At 40.3% G+C, this 17,208-nt stretch overlaps 1 protein-coding gene across 12 annotated transcripts in view; it reads right to left on the bottom strand.

Moving 5' to 3' along the window:
- Window positions 1–204: 204 nt before the first annotated feature.
- Window positions 205–17,208, bottom strand: part of PRRC2C (proline rich coiled-coil 2C) — an 81,846-nt gene continuing 64,842 nt past the window's right edge. For 9 of the 12 annotated variants that reach the window (XM_080647469.1, XM_080647460.1, XM_080647467.1 and 6 more), the window contains 11 exons: window positions 16,405–16,606; window positions 13,944–14,147; window positions 12,514–12,626; window positions 12,031–12,167; window positions 7,779–8,010; window positions 7,428–7,550; window positions 6,075–6,293; window positions 5,673–5,776; window positions 5,165–5,291; window positions 4,063–4,299; window positions 205–2,092 (listed from right to left, as the gene is read on the bottom strand). In XM_080647469.1, coding sequence (XP_080503595.1) covers window positions 1,835–2,092; window positions 4,063–4,299; window positions 5,165–5,291; window positions 5,673–5,776; window positions 6,075–6,293; window positions 7,428–7,550; window positions 7,779–8,010; window positions 12,031–12,167; window positions 12,514–12,626; window positions 13,944–14,147; window positions 16,405–16,606 — 1,956 coding nt within the window. In that variant the 3' untranslated portion in view covers window positions 205–1,834. Of the gene's footprint in view, window positions 2,093–2,532; window positions 2,586–4,062; window positions 4,300–5,164; window positions 5,292–5,672; window positions 5,777–6,074; window positions 6,294–7,427; window positions 7,551–7,778; window positions 8,011–12,030; window positions 12,168–12,513; window positions 12,627–13,943; window positions 14,148–16,404; window positions 16,607–17,208 lie in introns of all 12 variants that reach the window. The other 3 variants (XM_080647466.1, XM_080647464.1, XM_080647462.1) reach the window with 2 other exon arrangements.

Raw genomic sequence — 17,208 nt, forward strand, 5'->3', positions numbered from 1 at the left:
ATGCTTCTGGGTATGGGATTTTAGGCAACAAGTAATTGACAAACCAAATTCCTTGTGTAGGTGATAACGACTGGGACTGTGTGAGCACAGATGTTTCTCCAAGTCAGAAACCAGTCTCTGCATAATGTTGTTCACTGTGCACGACAGACCTTGCTTCAGATTTCAGGAATGGATTAGAAGCTCCAAGACTCATTATTTAGAGAATACTTTATTAGTTTCTGTAATCAAACCCATGTAGATTAAGACCTTACATATTTAATACAGTGCGTTTACCCCTGTACAAATGGAAAAAATTATGTTGAACGTTTCTAGACCAATATGGCTGTTAATTTCTGTACAATGCCAACCCAACACAGTACAACTGGGATAGTTTTTCCAAAGTTGACAGCACAGCTAAAGTTTCCAAAAATTCAAATTATATATATATGTATATATATATATATATTTATTTATATAAAAAGACCAATAGCAGTATGTTATGCATCAATAGCAGCAACAGCCTTTCCAGGTTCTGCAGTCATCTGAACAAAATTATAGACATCCAGCACACTCCAATTAAAAAAAAAAAAAAAAAAAGTAAAAAACAAATCTCCAGAAAACAGCAAAGTTCTGTTACTGTTGTGGTACCTGGCACCATTTTTTTTTTTAAGCTTCCCCATCATCATCTGGAAAGAAAACACTCTAGAATAACGTCATTAAAAACAGCTCTGATAAAGCACAGTCACTACTACGTATCATAAAGCAGGTACAAGGTACTTTACATTCACAGAGGTATGATACAGTACTGCCCTACGTCTATAATACTAGAGATACAATTAAAAAGGCATTGTTTTGAGACTTGATTCTGTTTTCCCAGCAGAGGCCCCAAGGGTGGGACGACGGCTCTGGGAAGAAACGCACCTTCTCAGACAGGCTTTCCTCTCATTAGTGGCACAGTTCTAGGTACTGACTGCTCTTCATGAATATCACCTAAAAACCGTTTCAGAAAGACCAAAACGAACAAACAAAAACAATAACCCCCCCACACACCTCATTGGATTCATATAAAGATGACCAAGTGGAGGCAGGCAGACTCGCCCCAACCAGTATTCACCAAACCCGCCGTGTGAGTGATCAGCGCTCCACAGAAGTGACACGTCACAGCCTGGGCCACAACCAAAGCACAGCGTCATTTCAAAAAGCAGCAGTAGCCGGGCACTGCCCACCCGGGCACGTTCAGGGTGCTGACACCGCTATGTCACCACCATCGCTTGCTCATCCAGGAAGAAGGGATATCAGTTACTCTACTTTGTGTTCAACTCAATTATGTGTTATAAAAGCAGCAGGTTGCCCGGGGCAGACGCAGGCTCCTCTGGGCAGCCCCAGTTCTTGTCAGCTGCTCACCACCGCACCCACCAACGCCACCACCACATCCACAGGCCGGAAGGGAGAGTCACTGCTGTGTTACCAGCTGGGACCATGTGCTGTTAGGGCTGGGCTACTCCTCTGCCGTGTTACTTTCTTGATTTCTGGTGTCTCATTCTAACCATAAGGACTGAGTTCTAAATGGTACACACTCCAAGAACGTGTGCACGTGTTTGTATGTAAATCCAGACTGAGATGCATGGCCATCAACCGGGGGTGTGTTGTGTAGTGGGTGTGGGTTGGCAAAGCCTCGTTGTACTGGTGCAGCCTGTGTCAGTGTGAATGGCTCCTATGTCCCCCGTGCACCTCTGAGCTTGGGACAGGATAGTGTCACGGACCATTTTATCCCTTTGGCTGCTGGCATGAGCTGTCTGCATCCTTCCTTCTTTCCCTCTCCCCTCCCCAGGCCCCTGCAATAAACCACAGCCTTTTAAGATTTTGTTTCTTCAGTTTTGATGGCCTGAGGTTTGATGGGTCCAGTCCGAACAGGTTTGGTGGCCATGGTGGGTGCAGGAGGAGGCTTTTCTTCTACTTTTTCCTGACAGACACCAGGAGCGTCAGTCAGTGCTTCAGGAGGTTTGCTTGAGTCGCCGTCCACCTTCGGGGCCTTGCCACCTATCTGTTTGCTCTGTTGTTGTTCAGAGAAGAAGCGTTGCGTGGACTGAAGAACCTCTGCTCTCTGCTTTGCCTTAAAGAATGAGAAACAACAACTAAAGAGGCTGCAGCATCACCAAAGCCTGTCAATCACTCTCAGTTTGAATTCTTTCACCAATCACCAATAGCTTTCCCATGCTGGTTTGGCCCAAACCAAAAGTACCTCATTGATTTTTCAGCTTTTAATGGATAGATTTCTTCCTATCTCTGAAAACATTCAGTGATTTTTCCTTTAATATTTGAAAAAACAGGACCACCTCCCACCACCTTTTCAAATTTTGCCCTCTTATAAAGCAACAAAATAGGAATTGCTGTTACTTTGTATTTTTTCTGGGACAAACCTTACTGATACCATATGTTATCTAGGGAGCCTGCTTGTGAACTTAAAAACACAGACGTTACACTTAAAACTTCTAGTTATCAGTATGTGGTCTACAATAAAATGAAAAGGAAGCACTTATATTGTGGCATTACCAACACCTAGGACCAAATGTCTTGTGGCTGAGTCCTCTTCCCACAGCTCTCTTCTGCAGGGGAAGAGCATCAGAAATTAGTAACTACGACTTCACTGCATCACTAAGTTCTGATAGCTCCTACCACACTCTGAGCTGGTAAAATAATTGCCTCATTTTAATGACTACATGCCCCAAGTTTATACTTACGTAGGCCTATAAATTATACCACTGTAACATAGGTTTCTACACCTCTTGCATATAAAAAACCCTACATGTTCTGTACTATTCAAAAATCTGAAACAATTTTCAAGAAATCTGTGCCCTCCTCCACCCCATTATTAAGCTCCAATGCCATTCCCAATATGGGAATTTATGAGAAATCAACTGCCGAGGAGCCAGGAGCAACACTGGTAACCAAGGCCAAACAGTGCCCAGAGATTTCTGCACAGGCTAGTATCTGTCACGGTTATGAACAGCGGGAAACTCCAGGCACACAGCCTTAGTAAAGTAGGGGATGTTAACCAGAGTTTCACTGCAGGGTAGTCTTTAAATGTGCTTACTCAGGATCAGAAACAAGGGATATCAAACCGGAAAGAAACTCCAGCCAGTCAACCAAATTCTCTACTGGATTATCACAAACATGTTTCTAATCCAGAGTAAAGCCAACCACGGCCATTTCCCTGTTCGGAAGCAGTAAGCTTTTCTTTGTTCTAGTCTGACCACATACAGATCGGTGACAAAATAGGCAAAATTATGAAGACCTCTAAAGTGAAGTCTAAGTAAACACAGACATAAACGACTCAGCTGGCTGTACAGGCAGACAGGTAAGGTTTATGCTACAAAACCGTCCCCACACAGACTCCTGAAGGCACTCCTGCATCAGCACACCTCACGGTCACCAGTGCCTTGTATTGCGAAGGATCCCAAAGTGCTTTTGTGAGTTCTTCATCTACAACTACACAGCTGCACACACTGCTGTGGAATAAGCCCCCTCAGGTGGCAGGCAAAAAGGAGTATGAAAACAGTTTGAGAAGAAAATTGGACTTGGATGACTCAGGGAAGAAAAATCAAGCCAGGCATCATGTCTTACCCATTCCAGAGTTTTCTCTGAAGCATGATTTATATCTTAACTTCGGGAAGGGGGTGTAGGGGGGAAGAGGATAGGGGAGGAAAACAAAGAAAAATAAATGAAAGAAAATGGGGAAGCCTATAATAGTCCATATTACCTTTTTTACTCTTCCAAAAAATGTAGCAGCTAAACTTAGATCTCCCTCAAATACTTATTTTATAAGCAATTCATTTGGCCACAGAGCTTAAAATATTAACTTGTTTGTTGACAATAGTTGCAAAAGAAAAAACAGGTGGGGGAATAGGGAGAAAAAAAAAAAGTAATAATAATAATAATAAAAAAGGAACAAATAAAAGCAATTAGCTTGGTGAAGTCTGCTGAGACAATGAATGCCTGGATATGCAGTTATGGGTCCAGAGCATCGTAAGACATGGTTCAGAGACAGACGGGTGCTCTGGCGGCTGCCAACACTGTACTAACCTTCATGTCTTGTTCAGCCTTCAGCGCAGCCTGGGCCTGATTGCCTCTGACTCCAGACAGTGATCCACAAGGACCCCTGGCTACATGTGGCAAACGAGCATGGCTCATGAGGCCTGTGGTCAGCGGAGGAGGCATCTGACTGGCCAGTGCCATTGGCGGCCTCTGAACGGGCGCTGGGAAGGTGTTAGTATGTGGGGCTCTTACCAATGGAGGGACCAGGTTAGGCTGAGAGAGAATCTGAGTGAAAAAAACAAAACATACAACATTAAACTGTTAAAAAATTTTATTCTGCCAACCAGACCAGGTTGGCTTATCCCAGAGTCAATGTGCACCAATTCCGCCATGAAAGGAAGTGTACGGATCTGTGTGCGCTAGCACCGGGACAAGAACCGCAGGCCATGCTGGGAGAGTCTACGGGAAGACAGTGCAGCATGCCAGTGCCCAGCTACAGGTTCTGAACGGGGGGCAGGGATGCCTTTTTAAAAAGATATAATTGCAGAAAAGGCATATACCTACTCCAAACATAATCTAAATCTAAATAAAAAATAATGCTATTTGGCAAATATTTCAGGTGCCAATTCTAGCTTGTGAGTGTTCTTATCAACTTTAGTTAGTCCTTCCATCTGATCAGCAAAGGGAAGAGAAACCAACATTTTTATATATAGATTAGAATTATCTTTTGGAAAATTTACCTCACCTACAGTTATCTTAAAAAAACAAATGAACAACAACAACAAAACAAACCCCCAAAACAAACCAAAAACCCTAGGAAACTTTAAGCACTGGGACCCTTCTCTGAAAAGTCAACTTCTTCAAAAAGATAAAAGGAACAGGACTGAAATAAAAGGATCAGAGCTGTGTGGGGAACCTTTCGACTATTTCTATTGTCTGCTTTAGAACTCTATAGCTACCTGTGTCTAGCTAAAAATCCTAGAGTCTACACTTGAATGTTATAGATTTACTGTTTTAATAAAAAACTGCTTATTAAAAACTGTGCTTCTGAACTGGTTATAATAGGGCAAGACTATAAAATCAGAGAATTCGCCAGGTTAGCAAGCATTTGCAAGTAAATCATACTCATTTCTCACTTGTATCTGCCCACCTGGGGTGCAAACTGTGTAGGAAAAGGCTGTGTCATTCTCACAGTGGCAGGGGCTGACGGGAACTGCTTCTGATAGACAATGCTGCTCATTTTGCTGGACTGGCTGTTCGGACTTGTGGAAGTGGCCCTTGGAAAGAAGTCGTCACTGGTCAGTATGGCAGTGCTGGGTCAATGATGCTATTCGATTTGTAGACAGTGCGCTTGGCAGACTCATCAGACTTGGTAGTTGATGAGAATTACCAAGGTTGAGTTACCAAACATCACAGCAGTGGAAAGACATTGGAGGAGCAGAGGTGAGAAAGGATACTGGCTATATTTGCCCTGAATTAAAAAGTTCTTCAAATACAGTATAACAAATATATTCTTAATAATTCAATTGCTTAATATTTCACATAAAACTATCAGAATGTCTGTGCTTACCACAGGACTGGCGACACTGCATGCATCTAACAAACAAAAGTTAATCAGTTATTGGGAATTCTATAGCAAATGCAAATGCCCACTTTACCGGAAGGGACTAGAGGTGGGTGTGGTGCTTCTTCCGCTGATTGGAGGTGTGCCTGGTTTTATATCAATGCCGCTTCCAAAGGCTTTTAGTTCCATTTCAGACATCTGAGAAAGAGCATAAAATAAACTTAACATTTTTGCAATCCCATAAGCTAACCTGCTGTGCTTAGTATTCTATATGTGAAGACTTAATCTAGCAAAGGGCAAAGAACCTCAGTACCAAAATCCAATAGTTTTCAAGTACCATGGAATTAACAAGGCCAAATGTGTGGCTGAAAAGTCTGAGAGGCAGTATAAATCAAATTCTCCCACAAAATTTGTGAATTCTTCGTTATGAGGTAAAACACAGAGGGGGCCCAACACTTCAGATTCTCAAAGAAACTGTCCATTTCTCTTCACTTACTTTCCCCGTGGTTGGGATCATGCTGTGCTGTGTTCCAGCAGGGATTAACCCCCTGAAAGGCTGGCTGACTTGCGCAGGGCGACTCAGGCTCTGTGCCTGTGCTTGGGGGGCGGTGTGCTGTAATGGAGGCTGAAGAGTCTGAGGCAGAGCAATTAAAGGCTGCCCCGTGGATCCAAAGTTAGGCAAGGAAAGCTGGGATGCTGGTAAAGGTACTGTAACCTAGGGCATAAGCAAACAGAAACTGTAGCAATTTGCTTATACAGAGCCCGTTGTACCTATATCCTATAACTTTAACACAACTCTTCAAATTCTTTTGAGTAAGATTTTAAACAAAAAACATCAATATATTAAGTACATTTCACAATCAAATCTTTTGCTTAGTAACTATCTCCATTCTTTTTTTTAAAGATGCAACAGTATGCCCTGGCCGGGTGGCTCAGGTGGTTGGAGCATCATCCCATACACTAAAAAGTTGTGGGATTTGGAACATGCCAGATCGGGGCATATACGAGATCTGCCTTCCTCTCTCTAAAAAAATCAATAAACACATCGTTGGTGAGAATTAAAAAAAAAAAAGAAAAAAAAAGTGTAACAGTATAACAAATTAGCACTGAAGAAACTATTTAACTGAAATAACTATCTTTTAATTAATCTACAGTATATGTCAAACAAACACAAAATATAATAAAATCAAGGAGATACAATGTAAGAAAGTAGTTACAAATTCCCAAATAGCAATTTATTTTGAATGTCAATACGTAATATATAGATATGAGTTATCACCCTAAAATAGCCACCAAAAATAGTTATGAGAAGAAGACTAAGGCTTGCTTCTCTCACCCACCCCTCCACCAACTTTTAAAGAGTAAGCTGATAAATGATATTGCTAGCAGAGTTTTAAAAATTTATACTTTTCACTGAAAATTATTACAAGCATACATGAAAGGCATATGTTTGTCATGTACCTTCTGCTGCACTAGCCTGGGTGTTACAGTGACCGCTGTGATGGTCTTTAGTCTTCCTTCATCTCTAGCACGAAGTAAAGCACCTATCACTCACTCACACATAACTGCACAGCCCTACCCACAGCCTTCAAATGTTTACATTCATGAAATCCTTTGTTAAAATAAACAATTACATGAAAACCCATTTAAAAAAAAAAAAAAAAGGATAAAAAGTGGGGGTGGAAAGACTGGTATTGTGGGACCAACCAGTGGACCCCATGGAATTCCTAGGACACCACAGAGAAAAGTCTGAAAACTATCACACATCTACCTATCTTGGTTCTGTTTAAATTCTCAAACAACAGAAACAACAACAACAATAATGATAAAGAAAATTGAGGAAATTTACCATGCCATAGTTTACCTGCTGGAGAGTACTCGGTGACTGGGCAGTGTTATAAAAATTTGTCTGACCAGGCTGTTGTACTTGTCCAGAATAAAGGTTTGAAGCCTGGGTAAGATTTGCTCTAGCCTAGAAAAAATTTAATAAGAAAACAATAAGGTTTTTAAAATTTCCGATTCAGATACCAAGGTTACGGCTTCAAAGAAATCTCGAAGAATTTCAGTGTTAGATCACAAGGAAGACCTTAGTTTTCCATTGTCTTTTAACATTTTTTTTCTTTAAAAACTGTCCTTAAATCACCTGCTGCATAAGACTGCAATGACAGATGGTGCATGCTCCTGTTCCTGTTGTAATTACCTGGAGAAGGTGTGTATCGATCAGCTGGGAGCCTCCCAGTCCTGATGCCTGACCCAGCTGATGTTCATACAGTATAGGAATAGGCTGAGTACTGGAAGTTTGTTGAAAGGCAAGACTCGACTGTGCCTTAGCAAGTTCCTGGTGCTGGACAGCTGGGAAATTGTGGATGGCAGTACCAGAAAGGACCACAGATGGCTGGGACAGGCTACTCTGCATAAAGGCCGGCTGAGATCTACATTAGTATTGAAGAGAAAAGGATGTGTTAAAAGTTAATTCTACCTGGAATCTGGCAACCTTAAGACTCAGTAGCCTAAATTCCAAGTACTCTACTTAGTGTAAGAAAAGAGGCAGTGACCAAAGACCTTGTCTAAGGTACCTGTTTCAAGCCTTAGAGCCCACTATATAAAAATTCTGGAAAAAAGCTTCTTCTTCCCAGAAACCGGCAAGTTTTCCTCTTGGACAACGAAAATGATTCTCTTTTCATGTGTTTATTAGCAAGCTCAGAACCAAACCTACCTTCTTCTCTTTGGTACCGACATTCCATTTAATTTACAGCACCAATAGCTCTGACTTGTATCATCAGTATTTTATTATTTCCCTCCTATATTTCTTATAAGAGGCCTCATGACCTCTATGGAATGGAGCAGAGTACTAGTCCACATTAGGATTATTCAGCAAGTGTTTTCTTTTTTAAAATTGAGGTATAATGGACATATATACCTATATAAAGGTAATAATTTGGTATTTGCACATATTGCAAAATGATCAACATAGTCTAGTCAACACTGGTCACCATACAGTTAGAAAATTTTTTGATTAGGACTTTTAAGATTTACTCTTTACCAACTTTAAAATATGCAACACCAATATTATGATCAAAGGGTGCAAACTTCCAGTTATAAGTAAGTCACTAGGCTGAAATGTACTCCACAAAACTATCTGAAAATTAAAAACAAAATACAACCCCCCCCCCCAACAATGTTGAAATCTGACTTGGGGTGGTGAACACACAATATAGTGTACAGATGATGTGTTGTGGAAGTGTGCGCCTGACACCTGCATAATTTTGTTAACCAGTATCACCCCAATAAATACAATAAAAATAAAAAATAAAATATAATGCTGAAATCTAACTTAAGACCTCTGGGATAGAGGCCTCCAATCTATACTTTACAAAGGCTAAGATAAAGAACAAATAACTAAAATTAAAGTAGTGGATTAAAGATATCAATTATTACATAGCTATCTATATAAAAGCCTAAGCGATTGTTACAAACAGATGACCAGCTGGTAGCTATGACGCACACAGACCACCAGGGGGCAGACGCTCAATGCAGGAGCTGGCCCCTGGTAGTTAGTGCGCTCCCACAGCTAACCTCCCGCAGTCCCTTCCCCAAGCCAGCCAGCCCCGCCCCAATCGGGACTGGGTGAGACGGCCCTGATTGGCCCCAATAGCCGGCCAGGCTGAGGGATTCCAACCGTGCACGAATTTGTGCACTGGGCCTCTAGTATCTACACCAATAAAAGAGTAAGATGCAAGTTGACTGTACCTTCGCGATGCTCACCAGCCAATCAGGAGTATGCAAATTAACCCAACAAAGATGGTGGGTTAATTTGCATACACAGGCGCTGAGCGGCTGGGGGCGAGGCAGGACGCTTGCAATGTCGCCATGGCGACGACGCAGGCGTTCCGCACCACCCCAGCTGCTCCAGGCCTCTGGGCAGCGTGGGAAGGCTGAAAGTCAGCTCCGGGCCAGAGCGAAGGCGGTGCCGGCAGCCAGGGGAAGGAAGGCCCATTCTTGCACGAATCTTCATGCATTGGGCCTCTAGTTATAATATAATTTTGCTCTGTTAAACTGACACTTAGCAGGGACAAAAGCTATCAAGGAGGAGTGCTAGTCTAGAGTCCTAAGTAATCTTTTTTTTTTTTTTTTTAAATATATTTTATTGATATTTTTTACAGAGAGGAAGGGAGAGGGATAGAGAGCTAGAAACATCGATGAGAGAGAAACATCGATCAGCTGCCTCCTGCACACCTCCCACTGGGGATGTGCCCGCAACCAAGGTACATGCCCTTGACCGGAATTGAACCCGGGACCCTTCAGTCCGCAGGCCGACGCTCTATCCACTGAGCCAAACCGGTTTTGGCCCTAAGTAATCTTAAAGTCTACGGTACTGGCAGATTGAATCACTTCAGGGATTCCCTATGAATAAATACAAGCTGATTAGGTTGAGAGTGAGGAGTAGCAGAATGATGTGTTAGAGATACAAACTGCTTTCGAAGCCTAAACCTGTGTCTTCCAACACAGTAGCCATATACAGCTTACCCTATATTCCCAATAAACAGTCTAGTCTTCCAAGGCATTTGTCACAATGGGAAGTACAGATACAGAATGCCAGTGCACTGCTACTCCATCTCCCAGGCTATGGAAGACATTGTTAAGCAATCACTGAACTCTCTTGTCAGAGCTGAAAAGTAGCTGCAACTTTGTAACAATGTTTCAAGCAGTCAATAACAATTAAAAGGAGATTGGTTTGTGAGATTATTTGCTAGTTCTGAATTAGAAATTAAAAATTTTTAATCACAGATTCCAAGATAACCCCAAATTTAATAGTACAAAAGAGATGGCCTGTAACTGCTACTTGGGGTAAATAGTTTACTTCTAATGGGAGTGAATTTCTTGGAATAACCAAACTAAATGATAGAGTAAATACCAGAAAACAAAACATCCTATATAATTAACTATACAGACATACTAAATTCTACCAAACAATCTTTAATCAAAAAATAAAAGTGAGCACAGCCAGTGTAGCTCAATGGTTGAGTATCAACCTAGGAACCAGACGGTCATGGTTTGATTCCCGGTTAGCACATGTGCCTGGGTTGAGGGCTCGATCCCTAGTAGGGAGGTGTGCAGAAGGCAATCAATGGATAATTCTCATTATGGATGTTTCTAGCTCCCTCTCCCTCTCCCTTCCTCTCTGAAATCAATAAAAACCTATTTAAATAAATAAATAAATAAATAAATGGGAGAGCCACATTTTTAAAGTTTATTAATAATTATGCTCTGCTAAGAAAGTTTAATTAGCTGAAACTAGCTTCTTTAGGAATATAATTTATGTAATCTAAAAGAAATAAGCTATTGCCGAAACTGGTTTGGCTCAGTGGTAGAGCGTCAGCCTGTGGACTGAAAGGTCCCAGGTTCGATTCCGGTCAAGGGCATGTACCTTGGTTGCGGGCATGTCCCCAGTGGGGGGTGTGCAGGAGGCAGCTGATCGATGTTTCTCTCTCATAGATGTTTCTAGCTCTCTATCCCTCTCCCTTTCTCTCTGTAAAAAATCAATAAAATATATTTAAAAAAAAAAATAAGCTATTACCAATTGATGCCAAGTCTAATCTATATATAGAGTATAAAAATTCTATCTGAACCACATCAAAACCCAATATATTTCTAAAAGCTAATGCTTAACTTTGCAACCATTCTAAGCTGCCCTAAAGAAATAGTTTATTTTTCTTTTTGCGGGTTTAGAACCATCAAATGAATATCGACCACAGCCATGCCATGATGATGACAGAGCTATGCCATGGGTTTTGCTCATGCCCCCACCCTTCTACTCTCTTTAAGTTGGAGATGAGACCACTTGGGGTTGAATCCAGGCTCTCACTGATTTGTAATGCAACCTTAGGTTAAAACCAACCAACCAACCAACCAACCAACCAACCAACCAACCAACCCCTTTAAGTCCCAACTCGGCATGTCAAAAGGGGATGACAATCCACCTTTTATGGTTTTGTGAGGACTAAATTTTCTAAGTTACTGCATGTAAAGGGCTGAATAGTGATCATATATATATCACCACTACTTCTCTTCCTTGTCCGACCCTCTATTCACCTTTTATCACACTCCGCCCTGGCCTCAGCCCTTACACAGCAGACTTGGGTTTCCAATTGTTAGCAGCAAGTCGCAATTAAAACTTTAGATTCCCTAGCAACTATTTTCTATGATTTCTAATTGTCATGAGACTGTTGTTACCCCCTTCTTCAAGAAATTTTGAGGCTTGACTTTGTTCGGTAAAGTCTGGCTAAAATGACCACAGGCTGAGTTTCATAATCAACATGATTAATAATTTCATGTAGTTTATAAGAGGGTCATCCTAGCTCATAAAGGGAAGGAAGAAGCGTAGGAATATGGCAAGAAAGCTCAGCAATTACAATGTTTCCAACCCACAAATGTATTTTAAAGCATTTTACCTATACGGTTGAAGGGAAGAACTGAATAATTCCTGGGCCTGGGAAACAGCGGGTCCAGCACCCAAACTCAACTGGGCTTGGTGCTGCCCCTGCAGTGGTGCGTAAATAGGAATCGGGATCTGCTGAACCGAAGTGGGCTGCCATGCAAGGAGAAAACGGTATGTGAGCACCATGTATACAACTCACGACACGTGGGAAAATAAACTTAACTATGAAGAATAAATTATTAATATCACATACCAGTTTTCTTTAAAACCAAATGTAAACATTTTCCTTCCAATCCATTACTTGATTCTACATTGTTAACCATCAACAAAGGGAAAGTTTTAACATTTTGCTTATACATTCTAGGTAATCATGGTTTGTCCCATATTGTTAAAAGGATTATAACTTCAAAGAGTCTATTATTTGTAGCTCAAGATAACTACTACAACATAAACAAATAAATAAACAAACAACTGCACGATGGGATGTGATGTTTACCTGAGAAAGACCTGGTTGGAAGCCTTGCTGCTGAGCCAATGACGGTGGAGCCAATCGTGCATGCTGGGTATTGAATAAATGACTGGTGTCCATATAGAAAGCTGGGATTTGAGCTATAGACCATTAGGAAAAAAACAACCAGTCTTAAGTATCTAAATTTCAGAATTTAGACAGGTATATGCAAATTAAAACAAGGAAACTCTAGTACTTGTGAAGGCGTAGAAAAATATAACACTCTTATTATACTGCCAATGGGGTATAAAATAGAAAAATTTTATATATTCTACTAAAACTGAAAATGAACCCACCTGTTTAACAGCAAGTCCACTCCAATTTTAAATCTACCAAGTAGAATTTAGCAAAATATTTAAAAGAACTGACATTTAATAACTGCAAGAATTTGGCACAGATTTTTAAAAAATATTTAAATTTATTTTTAGAGAAAGAGGAAGGGAGAGAGGGAGGGAGAGAACAAGAGAGAGGGAGGGACGGAGGGAGAGAGAGAAACACTGATTGTGAGAGTCACACTGGCCAGGGCTGGTATAGATTTTTAACAGATTTCTTTTCTATGTATTATACACACTATTTTGTTATTTGCCATTTTTATGTTTTGAAAGACTTCCATATTGTTTTTAATTTGCCATCATTATAAACAATACTGTAATGAATGAACACCCTCATACACATATCTCTGATTAATAAATTTATGTATATCTTATACAGATGAGTTGATTAACTATAAAACTGTTACTATAGTATGTACACATAAAATATTCTGAGATAACTTTCTGAAAGAATTATGCCAATTTATATATTCTCACCAGCAAGATATTTTAAGAGCCCAATATAATACCCATGATCCTTATAGATACTGGGTATTAAAGATGCTGGTTATCAATCTTTCTATTATTCCCATATGGAAAGGTAAGAAATAGCCTATTTATTTTGAATTTAAATCATTAGTGAGTTTGAATATTATCCAGATGTTTATTTACTATTTAATTCAGATTAACACTGTGATATTTAGTAATACAAGTTACCCCACTCCCAATATACAATTTCTTCTTTGCTATTCTTAGGTTTATTCTTCCCCATGAACTTTATTTATCAATCTGTAGGTTTATTCTTCCCCATGAACTTTATCAATCTGTGAAGTTTCAGATAACAAACTTTTATAATATGACTGGAATAATATAAAATGCATATTATTTTCCAAATTATTGGAAACGAACTTGTCTAATATATGTGTAAGAAATAAATGCCAAGAGTCCTAGAATGCTTATCAAGGAGAGAGAGCAGTCAATTCTATCTGGAAATAAATTTGCAAAGCAGATAAAAGATATTTAAACTTGAAGGGTAACTAAAAAGAGAAAAAGCATTCAAAAGTCTTCATTTTCTCAATTCCTTATATTCAAGTCTAAAAGCCTTACCTGCTGCAGACTGAGACACATAGACCTGTGGACTCTGTTGCTGCTGGGCAATGAGGGAAGGCATACAGCTTAACTGTGAAAAATGACTTGCGGAAGGCAGGCTGCTTGTCTGTAATTGTTGGGGCTTTACTTTACAAATATTAGGAGGGTCTGATGTGGTTGTAGATTTTGTACTCAGAGACGAGGTAGTGTATGTACCAGCTCCTATATTTGGGAGAGAGATAAAATAAGGGAACAATGTAGTATATTTTAAAGTGCTGCTGTTGTTCATAGTAAAGTAACTCAAGCACCAACCATAACTAGAAAACTAATGTTTATGCCATGTACTTAGATACTGTATGTACTCTGGACCAAAAGGGGATATGAGATATATCACTACCATAATTATCTATCTATAGCTCGCCCTCTCTTTCCAGCACCGACCCCCTACATACCTTAAAAAAACACACAATATTATTTAATATGTGGCATTATACAACTTGAAAGGTCAACTATTTCTGTTGATCAATGAGCTCTAATGATTGCAATACTAAAGCAAATGGCAACACTGGTATTTGACTAAAGAGAGATATAATCATTTTAAGATGTTTAATGATGTTCTATATAAGAGAGGATCAGATCAAACTACCTTAGCTGTTCAACTTGAGTCTCTATCAGTAATATGACAAGATGGCCCTCATGAAAAAATTTATCTCAGTTGAGGGACTATGGAGAAACTATAGACCTGGAAAAAAGGAAGTAGCTGGGTTCCAAAGAAGTAGGAAGCTTTGCAGTCCCTTTTTTCCTAATCTCCCTACAGACTCTTCTCCACTAGACTGGGGCCCAAGCAAGAGCCAGTAAGCAGAATAAAGATGCCTTGCATATGGGTGGTGAGAAATGTTTGCACAGAGGAAGAGATATAGTTGGAACATTCCCTTTGATTTGAATCTTTGATTTGTCTTAATAAAGAACAATACATACTTCTGATTCTAGATCAGGAGTGGGGAACCCAAGGGCCATACAAAATTATCAACTTAAAAATTAGCCTGGCCGAAACCGGTTTGGCTCAGTGGATAGAGCGTCGGCCTGCGGACTGAAGGGTCCCGGGTTCAATTCCGGTCAAGGGCATGTACCTTGGTTGCGGGCACATCCCCAGTGGGAGATGTGCAGGAGGCAGCTGATCGATGTTTCTCTCTCTCATCGATGTTTCTAGCTCTCTATCCCTCTCCCTTCCTCTCTGTAAAATATCAATAAAATAAATTAAAAAAAAAATTAGCCTGCTATATTTGATCAAACATTTAACTCACCCTAATGCCTTGGCAGGGCCAGACCTTATATGGCCTGTGGGCTGGATATCTCCCCCGCTCTGTAAACTGTAGTATAACCCAAAGATCAGTTGTTTTTAGTACTTAAAACTAGCAAAGAATGCCAGAATATTGAAAAGCAGTACTACCATCAGTAAATAAGAATCAAAGAAGGTAAATTCTTTGCCGGATATATTTTATAACTATTGGAAAGGAGTTTCTCACTGCTTTGGAAATATGAGAATATCAGGAAGCTTGAAATCAAATTTGTTTTCAGTAAAAGAAACAGCCTCGCCAAAACCGGTTTGGCTCAGTGGATAGAGCGTCAGCCTGCGGACTGAAAGGTCCCAGGTTCGATTCCGATCAGGGGCACGTAACTTGGTTGCGGGCACATCCCCAGTAGGAGGTGTGCAGGAGGCAGCTGATCGATGTTTCTCTCTCATCGATGTTTCTAACTCTCTATCCCTCTTCCTTCCTCTCTGTAAAAAATCAATAAAATATATTAAAAAAAAAAAAAAAAAAAAAGAAACAGCCTCTGTGACTCTGAGAACTGTAAAGCCCCAAATGACAGTACTGCACACCAGTGAAAAACTGAAGGAAGAAAATCACTTTCTAATTGGGATGCTGCTGGACTCTCCTTAAAAACAAAACAAAACCCAAAATATAGTGGATATCATCTACTCAAAACACAGACTGGAAATTCTCTACCCCTAACCCTTCACCAGAAAATGTCAGCCCAACAGATTTAGACCAATAGTTCCTTCAAATTAGAGAGACAGCAAAAAATTTAAAAACTGTATGATTCTATGTTATTTCTGAGTTGGTTCAATTAGCTGTATGTGAGTTCAAAAATAAGTCAAAAGGTAAATTTTGTAGAAAAACTTAAACACAATACAAATTTTTTCACCAATTACTTATTAATATGTCTTTTATAAATAACTAGAGGCCCGATGCACGAAATTTGTTCAAGAGTAGTCCTTCCTTCCCCCAGCTGCCCTCTGGCACCCGGGACCCGGGCTTCCCTTAAAGCCCAAACTTCGTCTGGAAAGACGCCCAGTCTAATTTGCATATTATGCTTTTACTATTATAGATACTTTTTGGGGATAGTTAACAGAAAGTGATCCTAAGAAATTTGAACTAATTGAAGATACTGAAAGGAAAAGTATAAAGACTTCTACCTGACAGTGACGTTGTGGGGGTGACCGAGGCAACAGGGATCTGAGGCATGGACGCACTGGAGAAGGAGTTGTAATTTGCACTGCTCGGGCCACTGGCACTACTGCTGACACCACTTGCAATTGGAGGGGCTGTGGAAGTTACTGGAGATCCCTTTTCACGCACATTTGGAGAATTCTCCCAAGCCTTCCTTGCAGACTCCATCTGCAATGAAATGGGGGAAAAATCACTATGCTAACATAGAATATACATATATACATAAATATACTCACGTGTGTACATATAAAAATTCCAAATATCTTTCAGAAACACCAAAGTAAAAGATGGGTCTTCAAGGTAATTTTTAAATTTCTGACACCTAATTTATTTTTTCAGGTTGGCCACTCCACTGGGAGATGTTACTATTTTTTTAAAATTATATTTTTATTGATTTCAGAGAGGAATGGAGAGGGGGGAGATAGGAAGATCAATGATGAGATAGAATCATTGATTGGCTGCCCCCTGCACGTCTCCTACTGGGGATCGAGTCCACAACCTGGGCAGGTGTCCTTGACTGGAATCGAACCCAGGGCCCTTCTGTCTGCAGGCCGACACTCTAACCACTGAGCCAAACCGGCTAGGGCAACCCTAGTTTTCAAACCTTTCATTTTCCCCTTTATCTTTGCTCTTTTACTTAAATTGGGAGGCAGTGGGCTTTAATGATGTCTCCACAGAGAGCTGTTGACGGCTCTGGCAATCACACCAGTGAAATATAAAGTCACAGCTCCTGTATCATCTAGATCCAAGTACCTACCCTGACCAGCAAC

This window comes from Plecotus auritus (genome assembly GCF_963455305.1).
Source record: "Plecotus auritus genome assembly, chromosome: 12".
NCBI classification, from domain to species: Eukaryota; Metazoa; Chordata; class Mammalia; order Chiroptera; family Vespertilionidae; genus Plecotus; species Plecotus auritus.